Raw genomic sequence first — 17116 nt, 5'->3', positions numbered from 1 at the left:
TTTTTTATTTACACATGCAAGCAAATTTTAAACAATTCCAGAGAGAAAAGGCGAAAGGGAACTCGATTCGTTACTCGCGCGCTGTTCTCCTCGCACATGAAGCACGCACACGCGTTTCAAACGGCGCACGAACACCAAACTGAATCCTCTTCTGAATCCTCTGAACAGACACATACACATAAAATTATGACAAAATACCCATCTCGACAATCATTCAATTAAACGCAGTCAGTTATGTCTCAAGTGAATGAAAACAGCTGAGAAAGAAATCGGATGTGATGTGTATCATTTTATCGGATTCGTGCATCAGGTTTTAAAGGAACAGCGGCCTATAAATACTGCAGCTGTCATTAATGATCATCAAACAACAAAACAGCTGTGATAAAAATCTATATTTAATTTATACAGTGAACACTATGCAGTGTTATTTCCCCTAATTATTACATATCTGTATTTGAATACGACCAACCTTATTTTATTTGTAACATATTCTGTTGTATTTATCTATGCTTGTAATTTGTGTATTTGTTCTTATTTTATTATATACTGGCTGTTCTCGTCTGTTTAGTCATGTTTAAACTTTCTTAGTTAATCTAGTAGTATTTGCTGTGGTATCAAATAAGTACTTTGCTTTAAGTAATAAATGGAAAGCAAGTTAAATTGAAATATTTTTCTTTTCTTGCTGATCCGTAAAATGATCTGATCCGTAGGTCAAAAACCGTAATGTGATCCGAGCCGTGAGATTTGTGATCCGTTGAACCACTAGTTATTGTATATTTATAAACAGCTGAAACTAGAATTAAGGCATAACACCATGTATGAAAAGATACATTTTCATTTTAAAATCTTTAAAGATCCATAGCCTTGAATGACCAAGTTTAATATAAAAAAACAGCACATAGGACAGCTGAGACCAAATTACTTTTATAGTTTACACCATTGGTTTCAAACTCAATTTCTGGAGGGCCACAGTTCTGCACAGTTTAGCTCCAACCCTAATCAAACGCACCTGATCCAGCTAATCAAGCTCTTCAGGATCACTAGAAACGTCCAAGCAGGTGTGAGTTGGAGCTGGTTGGAGCTAAACTCTGCAGAGCTGTGGCCCTCCAGGAATTGAGTTTGAGACCACTGGTTTACACCATCAAAATACTTAAGACATGGAAACAACTGAAACACTCACTTGATGAGCCTTGTCCAGAACTCGAGGACCATTGACCATCCACTCTAAAGCCTGTGAAGTCTCCCTCCTGAGAAAGAACGATAGATAAAATATAACACCACAAAACTACATGTAGACCGTTAGTGTATTTTATTAATTTAAAATCAAATTAATTTAAAATATGCAGGAACAGGACATTTAGATTATTTACACAGTTTTCTCTTTCTCTGCACTGGCTAATCCAATAGTAGTTCAATGAATGTTTGCAGTCCATTATATTACTCACTGCTAAGTACAATGACAGATGGCAGGACTACAAAACCCCTGCTTGACTGATAACACTGGAATGATCAAAACAAAGGAATCAGTTTCCATGAGTATTTGATTATTATAGGCCAGGCTTCACATACAACATCATAATATGTAACATGGGATCCCTGCTTCATTTCTCTAAAAGACTGAGTGGTGAGAAATGCTGACACAGAAGTGAACAATACACACATCACAGTACTAAATTAATATAGTAACCTTCTATAACACAATGCATTACTTTTACAGTTCAGCACACTGCACAAGTATTTATTTTTCTCAGTACATTCATAGGTGTAAGCATAGGTGTGAACATTAACTATTAAAAAATCTGCTATTTAAATACATGTGAAATGAGATACAGTCATTCATGAAGTTTGACAACAACTCTGATATTAGCTAATACAGTGAAACACATGCACTGAAAGCTTGAATGCAGTCTGATTCAAAGCTGAACCAGCACAGAGCTCATGTTAAGCTTTGACATCACACCTTGTAGACTGATGCAATCCGAATCTGTGCTTTGAAATTCTGAGCTGTCTGCAATAGAGGACTTTCCAGCATCATCCTTACATAACATAAAAGGACATTTGCAATTTATGTGGATATGAAAAACTGGACTTGATTTCGGAAGTCTGAATCATTTTGACCCATGAGCAGTTGTAAGTAGCATTGATTGGTTTATGGCAGGTGATGCTGACATGTATTGATGTTTCCAAGTGTGGGCATTTTTTTCCTGAGGTGTTTGAAAAAGACTGATAGATTAGATTAGTTTGAAGACTTAAAAGATTTAGTTTTTAATTTGTGTTGTATTTTGGAAATATCCTACTCTTTACAGTATTGCTAAATTTGCTGATGTTATTAAGTTGTTACTACTTACTAGTTAATGCCCTGTTGCACTTGGGTGCTTTGGTAAAATCTTTTGTAAAATTAAGCTATACATTTTAAAATAGTTTGTTTTGAGATTTGCCTGTTCTTATTTTCAGTGCTTTTTTCAAAAGCAGCTTTTAAAAGCTGTAACTTTCAAAACTCAAAACCACCTCCTCAGTGCATATTTATTGGTCATTTATGGACTATTGACATCTTTTCAATGAATTTGAAAAGTTTTGCAGCAACAATACCTTTTTAGTGTTCAGAATCCTGACTAAGTGTAGCACCTCCAGCTCTGCACGTTTCTGAAAATTCCTTGCATTAGACATGAGTGCTGAGGTTTATTCGTAGCACTCTGTGATCATTTCGCACTGACCTTCATAGATCATTTCAGCATGAATTATTCATCTTGCCTCTCTATAATGTTCTGCTATAAGTTCATAAGTGCAGCGCTGCTTTGTTTACAGTGGAAACCAATGAAACGCTTTAAGCGCCACCTGCTGGCAGAGTGAATCTGCGTCTCATTCAGCTCGTCTGCTGTTTCATGCAGATATTTTTTTTATGTATAGTTTCACAAAACTGAAGTCAAACCATTCTGTTTTTGCTTCAAATTTCGAAATTATAGAATCTAATTTAGATTAAAAAACTGCTCATGTTGCATGTATGCAGCATCTTTGTTTGAATCATGATTAAAATGCAGTGGTTGCCTCTAATTTTAAATGGAAAGAGCACAGAAAAAGCCGTAGTTTGTTTATATGAAGATATTTATTTTATTTGTGTTACTTCTTTATTTGATTTGGGGCTTGTTTTAAAATTTCAATTTGGTTTTGTTATTTACATTTACATTATATTTCAATTTTGTCATTTTGCAGATGCTTTTATCCAAAGCGACTTACAAATGAGGACAATGGAAGCAATCAAAACCAACAAAAGAGCTATAATATGCAAGTGCTATATTAGTATATTATAGTGTTATATTTCAATTTCACAAAGAAATGTGCAGCATTTTGTCCAAGCAATAATAAAAGGACACATTCAATTTAAAATTTGTCTTAAATCTCATTTTGTTAAAAAAAATCATGACTCGAATCAAATCGCGAAATCAAAATCGTGAATCAAATCGAATCGCGATTTGAGTGAATCGTTACATCCCTAATATTGATCTATGAAAATTTTAGCTGTTAAAGGCAGGTGAAATGAGAAACGTTTACCACTTTTAAGGTCATTAATGGTTTTTTGCATTATTTAATTAAATTAATAATTCTATAGCGGCAGCAGCCAGTAACAGCATTTTATTTATTTGCAAAGACATTTTCATTTGCATATGACCAGTGTTAATTCAGGATCCACCATTAAAGTGAAACAAAATAATTCATGCTGAAATGATCTATGAAGGTCAGTGCGAAATGATCACAGAGTGCTACGAATAAACCTCAGCACTCATGTCTAATGCAAGGAATTTTCAGAAACATGCAGAGCTGGAGGTGCTACATTTAGTCAGGAATCTGAACACTAAAAAGGTATTGTTGCTGCAAAACTTTTCAAATTCATTGAAAAGATGTCAATAGTCCATAAATGACCAATAAATATGCACTGAGGAGGTGGTTTTGAGTTTTGAAAGTTACAGCTTTTAAAAGCTGCTTTTGAAAAAAGCACTGAAAATAAGAACAGGCAAATCTCAAAACAAACTATTTTAAAATGTATAGCTTAATTTTACAAAAGATTTTACCAAAGCACCCAAGTGCAACAGGGCATTAACTAGTAAGTAGTAACAACTTAATAACATCAGCAAATTTAGCAATACTGTAAAGAGTAGGATATTTCCAAAATACAACACAAATTAAAAACTAAATCTTTTAAGTCTTCAAACTAATCTAATCTATCAGTCTTTTTCAAACACCTCAGGAAAAAAATGCCCACACTTGGAAACATCAATACATGTCAGCATCACCTGCCATAAACCAATCAATGCTACTTACAACTGCTCATGGGTCAAAATGATTCAGACTTCCGAAATCAAGTCCAGTTTTTCATATCCACATAAATTGCAAATGTCCTTTTATGTTATGTAAGGATGATGCTGGAAAGTCCTCTATTGCAGACAGCTCAGAATTTCAAAGCACAGATTCGGATTGCATCAGTCTACAAGGTGTGATGTCAAAGCTTAACATGAGCTCTGTGCTGGTTCAGCTTTGAATCAGACTGCATTCAAGCTTTCAGTGCATGTGTTTCACTGTATTAGCTAATATCAGAGTTGTTGTCAAACTTCATGAATGACTGTATCTCATTTCACATGTATTTAAATAGCAGATTTTTTAATAGTTAATGTTCACACCTATGCTTACACCTATGAATGTACTGAGAAAAATAAATACTTGTGCAGTGTGCTGAACTGTAAAAGTAATGCATTGTGTTATAGAAGGTTACTATATTAATTTAGTACTGTGATGTGTGTATTGTTCACTTCTGTGTCAGCATTTCTCACCACTCAGTCTTTTAGAGAAATGAAGCAGGGATCCCATGTTACATATTATGATGTTGTATGTGAAGCCTGGCCTATAATAATCAAATACTCATGGAAACTGATTCCTTTGTTTTGATCATTCCAGTGTTATCAGTCAAGCAGGGGTTTTGTAGTCCTGCCATCTGTCATTGTACTTAGCAGTGAGTAATATAATGGACTGCAAACATTCATTGAACTACTATTGGATTAGCCAGTGCAGAGAAAGAGAAAACTGTGTAAATAATCTAAATGTCCTGTTCCTGCATATTTTAAATTAATTTGATTTTAAATTAATAAAATACACTAACGGTCTACATGTAGTTTTGTGGTGTTATATTTTATCTATCGTTCTTTCTCAGGAGGGAGACTTCACAGGCTTTAGAGTGGATGGTCAATGGTCCTCGAGTTCTGGACAAGGCTCATCAAGTGAGTGTTTCAGTTGTTTCCATGTCTTAAGTATTTTGATGGTGTAAACCAGTGGTCTCAAACTCAATTCCTGGAGGGCCACAGCTCTGCAGAGTTTAGCTCCAACCAGCTCCAACTCACACCTGCTTGGACGTTTCTAGTGATCCTGAAGAGCTTGATTAGCTGGATCAGGTGCGTTTGATTAGGGTTGGAGCTAAACTGTGCAGAACTGTGGCCCTCCAGAAATTGAGTTTGAAACCAATGGTGTAAACTATAAAAGTAATTTGGTCTCAGCTGTCCTATGTGCTGTTTTTTTATATTAAACTTGGTCATTCAAGGCTATGGATCTTTAAAGATTTTAAAATGAAAATGTATCTTTTCATACATGGTGTTATGCCTTAATTCTAGTTTCAGCTGTTTATAAATATACAATAACTAGTGGTTCAACGGATCACAAATCTCACGGCTCGGATCACATTACGGTTTTTGACCTACGGATCAGATCATTTTACGGATCAGCAAGAAAAGAAAAATATTTCAATTTAACTTGCTTTCCATTTATTACTTAAAGCAAAGTACTTATTTGATACCACAGCAAATACTACTAGATTAACTAAGAAAGTTTAAACATGACTAAACAGACGAGAACAGCCAGTATATAATAAAATAAGAACAAATACACAAATTACAAGCATAGATAAATACAACAGAATATGTTACAAATAAAATAAGGTTGGTCGTATTCAAATACAGATATGTAATAATTAGGGGAAATAACACTGCATAGTGTTCACTGTATAAATTAAATATAGATTTTTATCACAGCTGTTTTGTTGTTTGATGATCATTAATGACAGCTGCAGTATTTATAGGCCGCTGTTCCTTTAAAACCTGATGCACGAATCCGATAAAATGATACACATCACATCCGATTTCTTTCTCAGCTGTTTTCATTCACTTGAGACATAACTGACTGCGTTTAATTGAATGATTGTCGAGATGGGTATTTTGTCATAATTTTATGTGTATGTGTCTGTTCAGAGGATTCAGAAGAGGATTCAGTTTGGTGTTCGTGCGCTGTCTGAAACACGTGTGCTTAATGTGTGTGCGGCTGTGTGTGTGGAGAACAGCGCGCGAGTGACGAATAGAGTTCCCTTTCGCCTTTTTTCTCTGAAATTGTTTAAAAAAAGCTTGCTTGTGTAAATACGAACAAATTATAAACTTATACTCTATTATGGTTAAATTTTGCAATTAATCCGTGGATCACATGCGTGCCAAACCGTGGGGCTTGGTCCGTACGGATCAACAATGATCCGTTTAACCACTAACAATAACATTTTAACAAAAGAGTTTAGAATTTTAATTGAAATATCTAAATATCAAAATAATTATCTATTTATCATTATATGCCAAAAGTTTGATATCGATGCATCCCCTAATTGAGAATAATTCAGTAAAAAAAATTTTTTAAAAGACTGCCATGATTAATAATATGGTTTATGCTCTCTTGCCTCTTTTGTGTTTATTAAAAATAAAATGCTTTAATAGATTTTTGTCTATTTCTTTTCTAAAGGCAGACCCCTTAAACTGGCATCCTCACAGGTGAAGCCACCTTTGGCGCCAAATCTAAAATCATCACTATTGAAAAAACCTGACATGAAAGGCAAAAGATTTTCCAGAACTGATCAAAAATCTGTGAGGCCCAAAATGGTTATTAAATTGGCAGCCAAGAAGGTGACCAAAAAAGTAACGGAACAGTTACAAAGGCCATCTGTGGATAAAGATGAACATTTGAAACAGGGCAGCTCAAGTAAGAGAAATGATAGGGTACTCAGGAACCAGAAAGAGGGAACATGGGTCTCCTCAAAGACAGAAAATTATGAAAATGTTGATGGGGCTTTTGAAGAGGAGGAGATCACTGGAAGGTCAAAGAAGCGTGGTTCCAGTGCAGTAGACAGACGGACGAGGCAGGGCAAATTAGTGTGGAGTTTAACACTGGTTAAAGGTAAAGAGAGAGCCTCCGGAGTTAGAGACACCCAAAACCAAAGAGCTTCAACAGAATATGCTAAGACCCACAGGAAAAAGACAGAGGGAATGGCTGCTAGTGATCAGGCAGTTGCTGTATCCTCAAAACCAATGGCCAAACAGAGAAGGGGCAGAAGTACAGACGCAAACAAGGAGCCTCTAGAATCTCTTGGTGGAGATGCAGGACCTTCTTTTAGTGATAGTTTAAGTTCTTCCCAAAAGAAGCCTTTTGTTAGGCGACCAAGAAAGTTACTGCAACAGGAGGTGTGCCACAAAGTACCTCACAGTCAAGGACAGGCCTCTAACATGCCAAGAAAGAGACAGCAACTTGCTCTAGAGACAGACTCCACACATGTGCTGCAACCGGTGGAAGGACAGGAACAGGCAGTTGGAGAGATTGAGAGATCCAAGCCTGCAAGCCAAGCTGAACAGCCTAAACACTCCACTAGACCAATTGTTAGTGCTCGATCTTCTCGGGTCATCAAGGTCCCGAAGAGGTTCATGGATGATGAGCGCATGTCTGCGCTTCCAGAACGAGGTTCCCCAAAGAAACCAGCTCTTACTGAGATCCCAACAGATCTCGGGAAACCGAATATTGAGCTCCAAACCCTTCATTCCGGGAGCAAGCCAAAAACCGCACAAGAACCGCTGATCCTAAACAACAATGAAAAAGGTGTTTTGGAAAAGGTACGATCTCAGGGTGTCAGACCCATTTTGAGTTCCTCTAGGATGTCTGGTGGTCCTCGTGGTAGGGGTAGGAGACCTGGCCAATCTGCTGACCACTATAAGATATACTGGAAATTGAAGAAGCTCACAGCATGCCTGACAAAGCGAAGGATGGAGAGGATTGCCAGTGCAACCTCCAAACTAACGGAGGACGGTTCTGAGGGAGGGACCCTTGATGTGGGAGGAAGAAAGTCTGATCTCAAATTGCAGGACATGTATTCTCCAGGAGTGGTGCCAAAAGTAACCATACATGTTGGGGAACTCTCTGATCAGATGCCGCTTGCATCTTTGGCAGAAGGCCCTGCTAAAGAGAACGGTAGGGCTTTTTCTGTCATGTTTGAGTATTATGCCACTAATAATACTAAATTATTTGTAGACTACCTTTTATGCAAGGAATGCACCTAAAAGTGCTTTACAGTAAAAAAAAAAAATAAAAAAAGACTAAGTACTTTACATGCAAATGCAATAATTAGTATAACAAGATTAAAGATGAAATCAATGTTATTATGGAGGCCCTGCTAAAGAGAACGGTAGGGCTTTTTCTGTCATGTTTGAGTATTATGCCACTAATAATACTAAATTATTTGTAGACTACCTTTTATGCAAGGAATGCACCTAAAAGTGCTTTACAGTAAAAAAATAAATAAAAAAAGACTAAGTACTTTACATGCAAATGCAATAATTAGTATAACAAGATTAAAGATGAAATCAATGTTATTATGCTAATAAAGCAAACGACAACAAAAAAAACCTCTCCATATGTTTTGGTCTGTTCTTTTCCTCCTAATCCTGGGGTAATTTATTCCTTCAGTAGAGACTACCAGCCTTGAAGGCACCACTGAAACGACTGCACAAAGTGCCCAGATGATGGTGGAGCAAGGTGGAAACACCCAGAGAATGAGTATTTCCGGGGCCAATAAGAGGATGTTCCACCTGCTGAAGAGAGCAAGAGTCCAACTGATTAAAATCGACCAACAGAAACAGCTCAAATCAGCTCAGGTCAGAATACAAACAGTGCTTTGTTGCATTTGTACAAGTCGATATGTATTTGACAAGTTCTGACAATATTCATAAGATGGGTGAACTGAGTGTTTTTGTTTTCATTTGAGGGTCATTCAAAAGTTTGGTGTCAGTACAACAGTTTCTTTTTATTAAATTAAAATTGTTAGTTTATTTAGCAAATGTGCATGAAATTGATCAAAAGTGATAGTAAAAAGTGATAGAATGTTAAAAAATTATTTTTCTGTCAAATGCTGTTCATCAAAGAATCCTGACGAAAATGTATCACAGTTTCCACAAAAATATTAAGGAGCAGAACTGTTTTCAACATTGAGAATAATAAAAACATGTTTCCTGAGCACCAGATCAGCATATTAAAATGATTTCTGACAGATCATATGACACTAAGAACTGGAGTGATTATGCTGAAAATTCAGCTAACAAAGTGTCATCGTAGGAAAAAAATTTAATTCTAAAATATATTAAAATAGAAAATGTTTAAATTGTAATAATATTTTACAATATTACTGTAAAAAGTCATCTTTAAAAAATAAATTATTGATCAGCCTTGGTGAGCATAAAAGACTTGTTTTGAAAACATTAAAAAAAAACAATTTGTTGACTCAACTTTATTTTTTGTTGTTCTTGATATCTTAGTGTGAATATATATATATATTTTTCTTCTAATTAACACTTTATTTTAAGGTGTCCTTGTTACAGTGTAATTATACATTTAAGTGCTGAATAATATTAATGAACTATATGTACTTACTAGGGATGTGTGGGTCTAGTCGACTAAACTGTACAGCTCCTACTAATCGACACTGAAAACAATAGTCGATTACACGACAGAAAAAGAAAAAACATAATTATCATTCAAATTACCATAATTTTGTTATCAAATTACCATTGTTACATTTAAAACATTTTAAATAACAAGACAAAATATAAAGCATTTGAAAAATAATAAAATTATTTTTCTTCGTGTCAGTTGTGGCGAGCTCAAAAGTGACCACGCGAAAGACGAGCAAGGTGTGGGGTTATTTTGAATTAAAAGGAAACGGAAAAGTTTTGTGTAAACTGTGTTATGTCAAATTGGCTTACAATAACTACTGGAGCGATGCGTAATCATATTCAATACAGGCATGTAAGCGTTAGTTTAGAGACTAGCCAAAGCCTGCTAATGTCAATCACGTCATTCACTACAGCCCACCGCCGCTGCGATCCCGTCCGCGCCGTCTATTCCTCTAACGAAGACCCACTTCGGTGGTGGTGCGGGATGTCCAGGCGCTTTCCGAAATTCTGTTGGCTTGCTTTTCGTTATCTCTGCGTGCCTAAGTCTTCAGTTCCTGCAGAGCGCGTTTTTTCAAGTGCAGGAATTGTTAATCGGCTCAGGTCCTGTTTTTCTTTTTGTTCTTTTTGTTTTTAGATGATATAGCCTAGGCTACATGAAGTATGTTTTTAAAAGCCGTTTTAATGCTATTCCTTGATAAAATTTCCTATTGTTTTTGACTTGTTTTAATATGTTGGCTAACGTTATATGAAGATGAAGAATTCTGTCAGGCTATTGATTGATTTTCCATTGTTCTGCATTTCCCCAGCTGATTTGAATAAATAAGCATTGGCTGACGTTGAGTGTGTGCTTTTTTTTTTTTAACGACCGCCTAAAAGTAAATGATGATAACGCGAGGCAAGCGTACGGCATGACTGTGACCTATTTTTAGTGGAATTCATTGAGGGATTTGACAGTGTGATTCATAGATGAAGTATTTCAAATGTAGGCTATTATATACACGCACGCACAAAGTTTTTTTTTTTCTTACCATCTTTTGGGGGTTTCTTGCTTTTAGACTAGTCGGATACAAAACTTGCATTTAAATTGCGTTGGTCAAATTAGTCGTCTCGCACATCCTTAGTACTTACTATACGTTTAGGATTAGGGTTTGGTTTAGGATTACTTGCATGTAATTATGCATAATTAATTGTTATTATAATAGTAAGTACATGTAACGTGTAACAAGGACACCTTAAAAAAAGTTTTACCGACACTGATAAACATATTAAGTCTTTTTTTATCTTTGTGAATGCCACAGTACTCTGTGTAATTATACTTACGATGGTGTTTATGCTCTGCAGCTTCTGTCTAACTCTGTGAGAGTAAGAGATAGATCTGCAGCAGTCATGCAGATAGGCAGAAAGAGGGGGAAGAGTGTAGTCCCAGCTAACCCAGAGGGTGCTCCACAGGTATGCTTCAATACAAAATATTGCTCTGCAGCTATTTTAGTTGGATCGTGAGTTACCGTTATGCCCTTTTAACTCCATAGGAGCAATTGATCGGTGGTCCGCGTATAAAGCATGTGTGTCGAGCAGCAGCGGTGGCACTGGGACAACCACGCGCCATGGTTCCCGACGACATTCCAAGGCTCAGCGCCCTTCCTCTGCATGAGAGAGAGGGGATCACTGCTTCACCTGCCGAAGAGGGTACACAACTCTCCTTTCCTCATTCTGTCCGCATCCATTATAAGTGACAGTTGCTCATGGAGACATCTGGGCTCTTTTGACCTGGAAATTGTATATTTTGTTCATGTTAGTTACAGTGTTATTGTAATATGTTCACACGCTGGGTTTGGAAGCATAAAATGTATGATTTCCTTTAAGGCTTTGTAAACAAATTGTAGAGAGGGTAGAATGATTTAAAATATATATTTAATGATAAATATAACAAATGCAAAATGTTGTAAATAGAGATATTCTATTATAAATATTTATGATATTCCAAATAAAAATATTCTAAAATCTAAAAATATATATATATTTTTATTTAATGTATAATTCCTAAAATATCTCTCTTTTTGGACCACTTTCCATTATTGCATTATTATTATTGCCCACATGCATAGTATGTTTAGTATTATTACTATTATTAGTAATTTCATTTAGTATAATTGGATGCAATAATAATGTAATTCTGCATTAAACCCTTAACTTTAACTTGATATTTTGTGAAGCAGCAATGTTCTCATCATTTTTAATATGCTAGCATGTAATGGCCAAAGGTTTTGTAATTAAGTAAATGTGAAAATAAAATGATCCTGGAGTGTGTTGCATTCATAATGCACAACACATGCAAACTGCATTGTTTGGAGATCTCACATAATGCACTACTGCAAAAAAACATAAGTAAAAACACAATCCACCCTTTTAGGATATATCTTTTTCCCTTAATTGAAAAATTAATTGGCAACATGTGATTGCAATTTAAACTGCACAATTATTATCTACTAATAATAATAATTGTGAAATGCCAACTTGTGGTATTGTATCTAGGTCTATCCTATGTCTAGAAGGCAGTGTTCACTTTATTTCTTTCTAAACCCAACTTTGACATGCCCAAAATGCCCTTATTCTTATGTTAGATGCTTTCTTTTGCCTCCCTCTTCCATCTGCCCCTTCTGGCTCTTCAAGATGTTGCATCTCACTCAGAAGCTGAGAGTGAAGAATCTGTTGAGCCAAAGCTGACAATTAGACGCCGGTACGAAAGCACAGCCCTTGGCTGTCGGCTAAAACGCTGCATGCGCTGCAAGGGCTGCAATCGGCTGGAGGACTGCAGGAGGTGTGTGTTCTGTCTGGACAAGCCCAAATTTGGAGGACCCAACAAGAAACGGCAGAGCTGTGTGTAAGCGAACGAATAGTGTCAATTACATGGTAGCCAATGGAGTAAACCTTTCCCAGCTTTTAAAGGGGTCACATCATACATCACTTTTTTCCCTTTTTAAAATGTGTTTTCGGTATTAAATCCTATTTTGGACTTGTTTTTCAAATTTTTTAACAGCCTAAAGAAATGTGTGCTGATTGAGCGGAACAAAATGGGACGATTTAACAAAGGTACTCTACTTGCCTATTTAAAATGTAAATTATTTTTTAGCAATTCATTATCAACCTCTCAGTTACTTGGGAATGCAAAATGTGAACAAAATATATAAAGTGAATCAAATGTATGTGATTTCAAATATTGCAGTTAAAACTACTGGTACCTACCAACATAAGCAGACGAAGTTGGCTTGCCTTTTGGTTATGCGTGCAGATTTGTTCATTTTATTTGACCACCTCTCTTTGACGCAGTCCAGATGAAGCGGCGCCGGCCATCAGTGGCCGCTGGCATGAACAGCAGTGAAGAAGAAAACGAGGAGGAAGGGGGAGATGATGGAACAGGCCAGGCCCAGTTCAGCCCCACTAGGAGGCAGCCCAGACGACAAGTCACTCCTCAGTCCTACAGAAAACTGCTGGGGTACGACTCCTCTGACACAGAGACACAGAGTGTCAACTCTGAAAAGACAAAGGCCAGCGGGACCCAAAAGACTCAATCAAGTGGTATGAATTTTATATCAACACTTAAAATGATATATTAATTGGACAGCTCTTTCTTTGTCTTTGAGTTGAGATATGTTGGCCAAACCAATACTTTAAACTATTTTCCAGAAGTGGCTACTTCTGTAACTGCTCCAGAAGAGGCAACAAAGCAGAAACGGCAAGGGCTTTACAGAGCTTTTTGGGCCCAACGCAGAAATGATAAGGTATGGGAACTCGTCTCGATTTTGATGATCTCAAAATGGAAAAATGTCTGACAATTAATCAAGCTATAATCAATAATCAACCTATATATTTGGTCAAGGAATGCATCAGTTTGGGGGGGGAAAAGTCCAATCAATTTTTGAAGCTCCATGTTTGCTGGGATTGTTTGTAGGGCTGTACAGTTTGTCCACAAATGTTGTAATAATAAAAATATAATGAATAAAAAAATAAATAATATACAAATTAAAAATAATAATATTATTATATGTTGTAATTGTAGTATTTCACTGTAAAATCAAATCAAATATTTTACATTGTTTATTTTTTACAGGATTTGAAAATGACAACTAACTAACTAATTACTGTTTTATGATGAAAATGATACTATCTTAATTCTTCATTCCTTTAACCCCCCCCCCAACTAATTCAATTCCTGAATCATCTCTGAAATGTCATCCTCTTTAACTTCTTCATTTGGTAACAAACCTGATTAATCTCATGTCTTTGTTTAGAAAAAAAAAAAAAAAAGGCTTTTTACCCTATTCCTAGAAGCGGTTCTTCCTGTCTTTCCACAACTACAGTATAACCATTTGTTCTAATCAGGTGTTACATTTTTTGTAGTTTCTGGCATCAAGTAATTTCTTTATTTACCTAAGCGAAAATCATTGAAATGTAAATATGCACATATTGTTTTTTGTGGTTGCCACTGGTTAGGACAAAAATTTAGACATCAAAGAACTGTACTTGCTCATAACGTTCTGCCTGGTTAGGACATTGTTGGACTAGTATTACTCTTGCCTTTGTTGTTCTGAACATCTACAGTTCTGATGGTGATGGAAATGCTTCCCTCTGCTGTCTGCCTTCTCATTTCTTCTCATGCTCTGTTTTGGTGATGGTCTTCCTTTGCCCACTTTTTATCAAAACTTTTTCCTGCTTGTGTTGTGGTCCCACTATAATGCTGCTCCCCTCCATATACCCCCTATTCTTTTGGTTTTTTTGACATTCACACAGGAGCCACTTGAACCATCATCATCCTCGGACCCACCAGCACCAACCCACCATCCCTTCACCCCCACAGGAAGTGCCTCCCTCAAGCATGGGCGCAGGCTGCAGTTGCGGCTGGAGAGGCTTCCAGCCAGTGTTGTGCAAGCGGCCCATTTGGGATTAGCAATCCCGCTTACTGAATGCGACAGCACACACTCACAGAAAGTGATGTGTGAAGTGGTGGAAGAGGAGCAAGCTTTTACTCATTGCTCCTCTCTTACTCATTCTCAGACTTCGGTGGAGCACACTCCGTCCAGTGTTCTGACTCCACAGGTCAATGGCTGCACCCAGAGGGGCAAGCTGTCACAGGGGACAATGAACAAGATTCGTGTGGACTTCAAGGTCAGCACTGAGATTTCAATGAGTGTTCTATAAAACCAGAAGCTTAGTTTTTTGGGTGTTGTGGTTAAGTATAGATTATTCATCCAAAACGCATGAAATTTGAATTAATATAATTCAATTAGGACCTTATTAGCCATTAAAAGTTTGGAATGATTACGTTTAGAATTTTAAAGATTTTAAATGTAATAATTTTAATTGTTTTTGAAAGAAGTCTCTTATGCTCACCAAGGCTGTAATTATTTGATTACAAATATAGTAAAACAGTAATATTGTGTAGTATTATTACAATAAAATGTTTTAAATAAACACAGGGTGTCCGCGGGTCCTTAAAAAGTCTTAAAATGTCTTAAATAACGTTTTCCTAATATAAGGCCTTAAAATGTCTTAAATTCGGATTCGATGGGTCTTAAATATTTTTGGTCTCATTACTGCTAAAATATCTTCAGTCTGACAGACCTAATGACTGTTTACAATCATTGGACAGACCGAATATTTTTTCTTCCCTGCGGTAAGTTACTACGCCATCAGAGATAATTGCAGTAAGTTAGCAGAATACAAGGTCGCTCTGAGGCTCACTCTGTTTGTCTCGAGACTTCAGAACAAATGAGCGTGACAGCACACATATACTCAGAAGAAACACACTGAGGTAAAAATGTGAAATGTTTAGTTTATTCATAACATGATATAGTTAAAGGGGTCATATGATACTCAATATTCTCACGACGCAAAAAAAAAACGTTCAAAACACCTACAGAGTGCACGCATTACGTGAAGTCTAGCGCTCTGCCTGATCACTGCATGATTGAGTCTATTAAAATACATTCAGAATGATCACAAATTCAAGACATGGGGGCAGAAAATGTGTATATTTATACCACTTCATATAGTTAATCAAGTTCACACGGAAGAGTGCCTTTTTTTCTCTCCAAAAATTACCATATACAAATGTGATATTGATTTGTTTACAACAGTTCAATAAACTAGAAGTTTTGTTAAGAGACTTACGTTTTTGCACACTTTCGCCAACAAAAATAATTCCAAACAGAGCCACAGTGCTGTTTTGCGTCTCTGAGCAACATGACGTGTTTCGTTCCTGAATGAATCAACCGTTTAAGGGGCTGTTCACATGTCGCGCCTAAAAACGTGTGGAAAACGCAAGGCGCGCCGCCGCTTTCTGCTTTTTTCCAAAGTGTTCGGGCGCTTGCGCTCCGGAGGCGTCTGCTGTTGCTAAGCAACCAGTGTTGGGGAGTAAGTAGTTACATGCAACGGCGTTACGTAATTTAATGACAAAATAAATGTAACTGTAATCAGTTACAGTTACTAAGAAAAAATATGTAATTAAATTAGTTACTTATGAAAATGTTAACGATTACAAAGGGGATTACATTTGAATATTTACACACACCCACATACATATTTAATTGATTTATTTCCCAAATTGCACTGACTACTCTTGAGACATACGGCCCTATAATTTCTGCGATGCGGAAAACACAGACTGGTTCGTAGAATCCAGTCATAAAAACGGAATTCCTATAGCCTAACGCGGACGGAATATGCCACATTTTGGACGAATAAATCAAAAGTAGGTCAGTACACTTGAATCAAAGTGATTAAAGTCATGAGAGAGATAGATATCAGGGCAAAATAAAGAGACTGAAAAGAAAAATTGAAGTGAAGGTGCAGTTCAGGAGAGAACTTTTAATTATTTTGCATGTCCCTAAGGACATGCAAAATAAGCAAAACCTAAGGATTTAAACCTTTTTTTTTATGTGAGGTCCATACAAAAAATAGGGTTGTCCATGTTTCAGAATTTGTTGTGGGTGTATGAGTAAGAGATTTCCCGGCCTGAATTTTTTTTCCCAGTCTGCCCCTCGTGGAAATTAATAGCGCAGACATGCGGTTTCATTTACTACACATATGCCTACTGAAGCTTGCGGTGTTTTCAGCCTCAGTATATGAGTACATGTCATGAACACATAAACGAACATAGTGACGCCGCTCACATCATTCACACTTGGGTTATTAGCAGAGAACACAGAGCAGGACTTGAATTTCGGCCCGGGATTGCAGCTATTAATTACAATTGTACTCATTCCCGCAGGATCCGCGCTTATAACGCGATGACAGATGACGGAACGTATCATTTGCACGTGCTTTTG

General features: G+C 36.7%; 1 protein-coding gene across 1 annotated transcript in view; it reads left to right on the top strand.

Moving 5' to 3' along the window:
- The first annotated feature begins 4412 nt into the window (after positions 1 to 4412).
- Positions 4413 to 17116, top strand: part of LOC107589473 (histone-lysine N-methyltransferase 2B-like) — a 36940-nt gene continuing 24236 nt past the window's right edge. Inside the window, exons 1-11 of the mRNA XM_016277923.1 lie at positions 4413 to 4487; positions 5201 to 5267; positions 6820 to 8313; positions 8809 to 8996; positions 11133 to 11240; positions 11321 to 11477; positions 12462 to 12672; positions 12829 to 12881; positions 13119 to 13367; positions 13476 to 13570; positions 14844 to 14954. Of these exons, the coding sequence (XP_016133409.1) occupies positions 4413 to 4487; positions 5201 to 5267; positions 6820 to 8313; positions 8809 to 8996; positions 11133 to 11240; positions 11321 to 11477; positions 12462 to 12672; positions 12829 to 12881; positions 13119 to 13367; positions 13476 to 13570; positions 14844 to 14954 (2808 nt within the window). The remainder of the gene's footprint in view (positions 4488 to 5200; positions 5268 to 6819; positions 8314 to 8808; positions 8997 to 11132; positions 11241 to 11320; positions 11478 to 12461; positions 12673 to 12828; positions 12882 to 13118; positions 13368 to 13475; positions 13571 to 14843; positions 14955 to 17116) is intronic.

This window comes from Sinocyclocheilus grahami, unplaced genomic scaffold, assembly GCF_001515645.1.
Source record: "Sinocyclocheilus grahami isolate Dianchi unplaced genomic scaffold, SAMN03320097.WGS_v1.1 scaffold116.1, whole genome shotgun sequence".
Classification (NCBI taxonomy): domain Eukaryota; kingdom Metazoa; phylum Chordata; class Actinopteri; order Cypriniformes; family Cyprinidae; genus Sinocyclocheilus; species Sinocyclocheilus grahami.
Note: the sequence above shows the minus strand (reverse complement) of the source record. Positions and strands in the feature narration are given on the sequence as shown.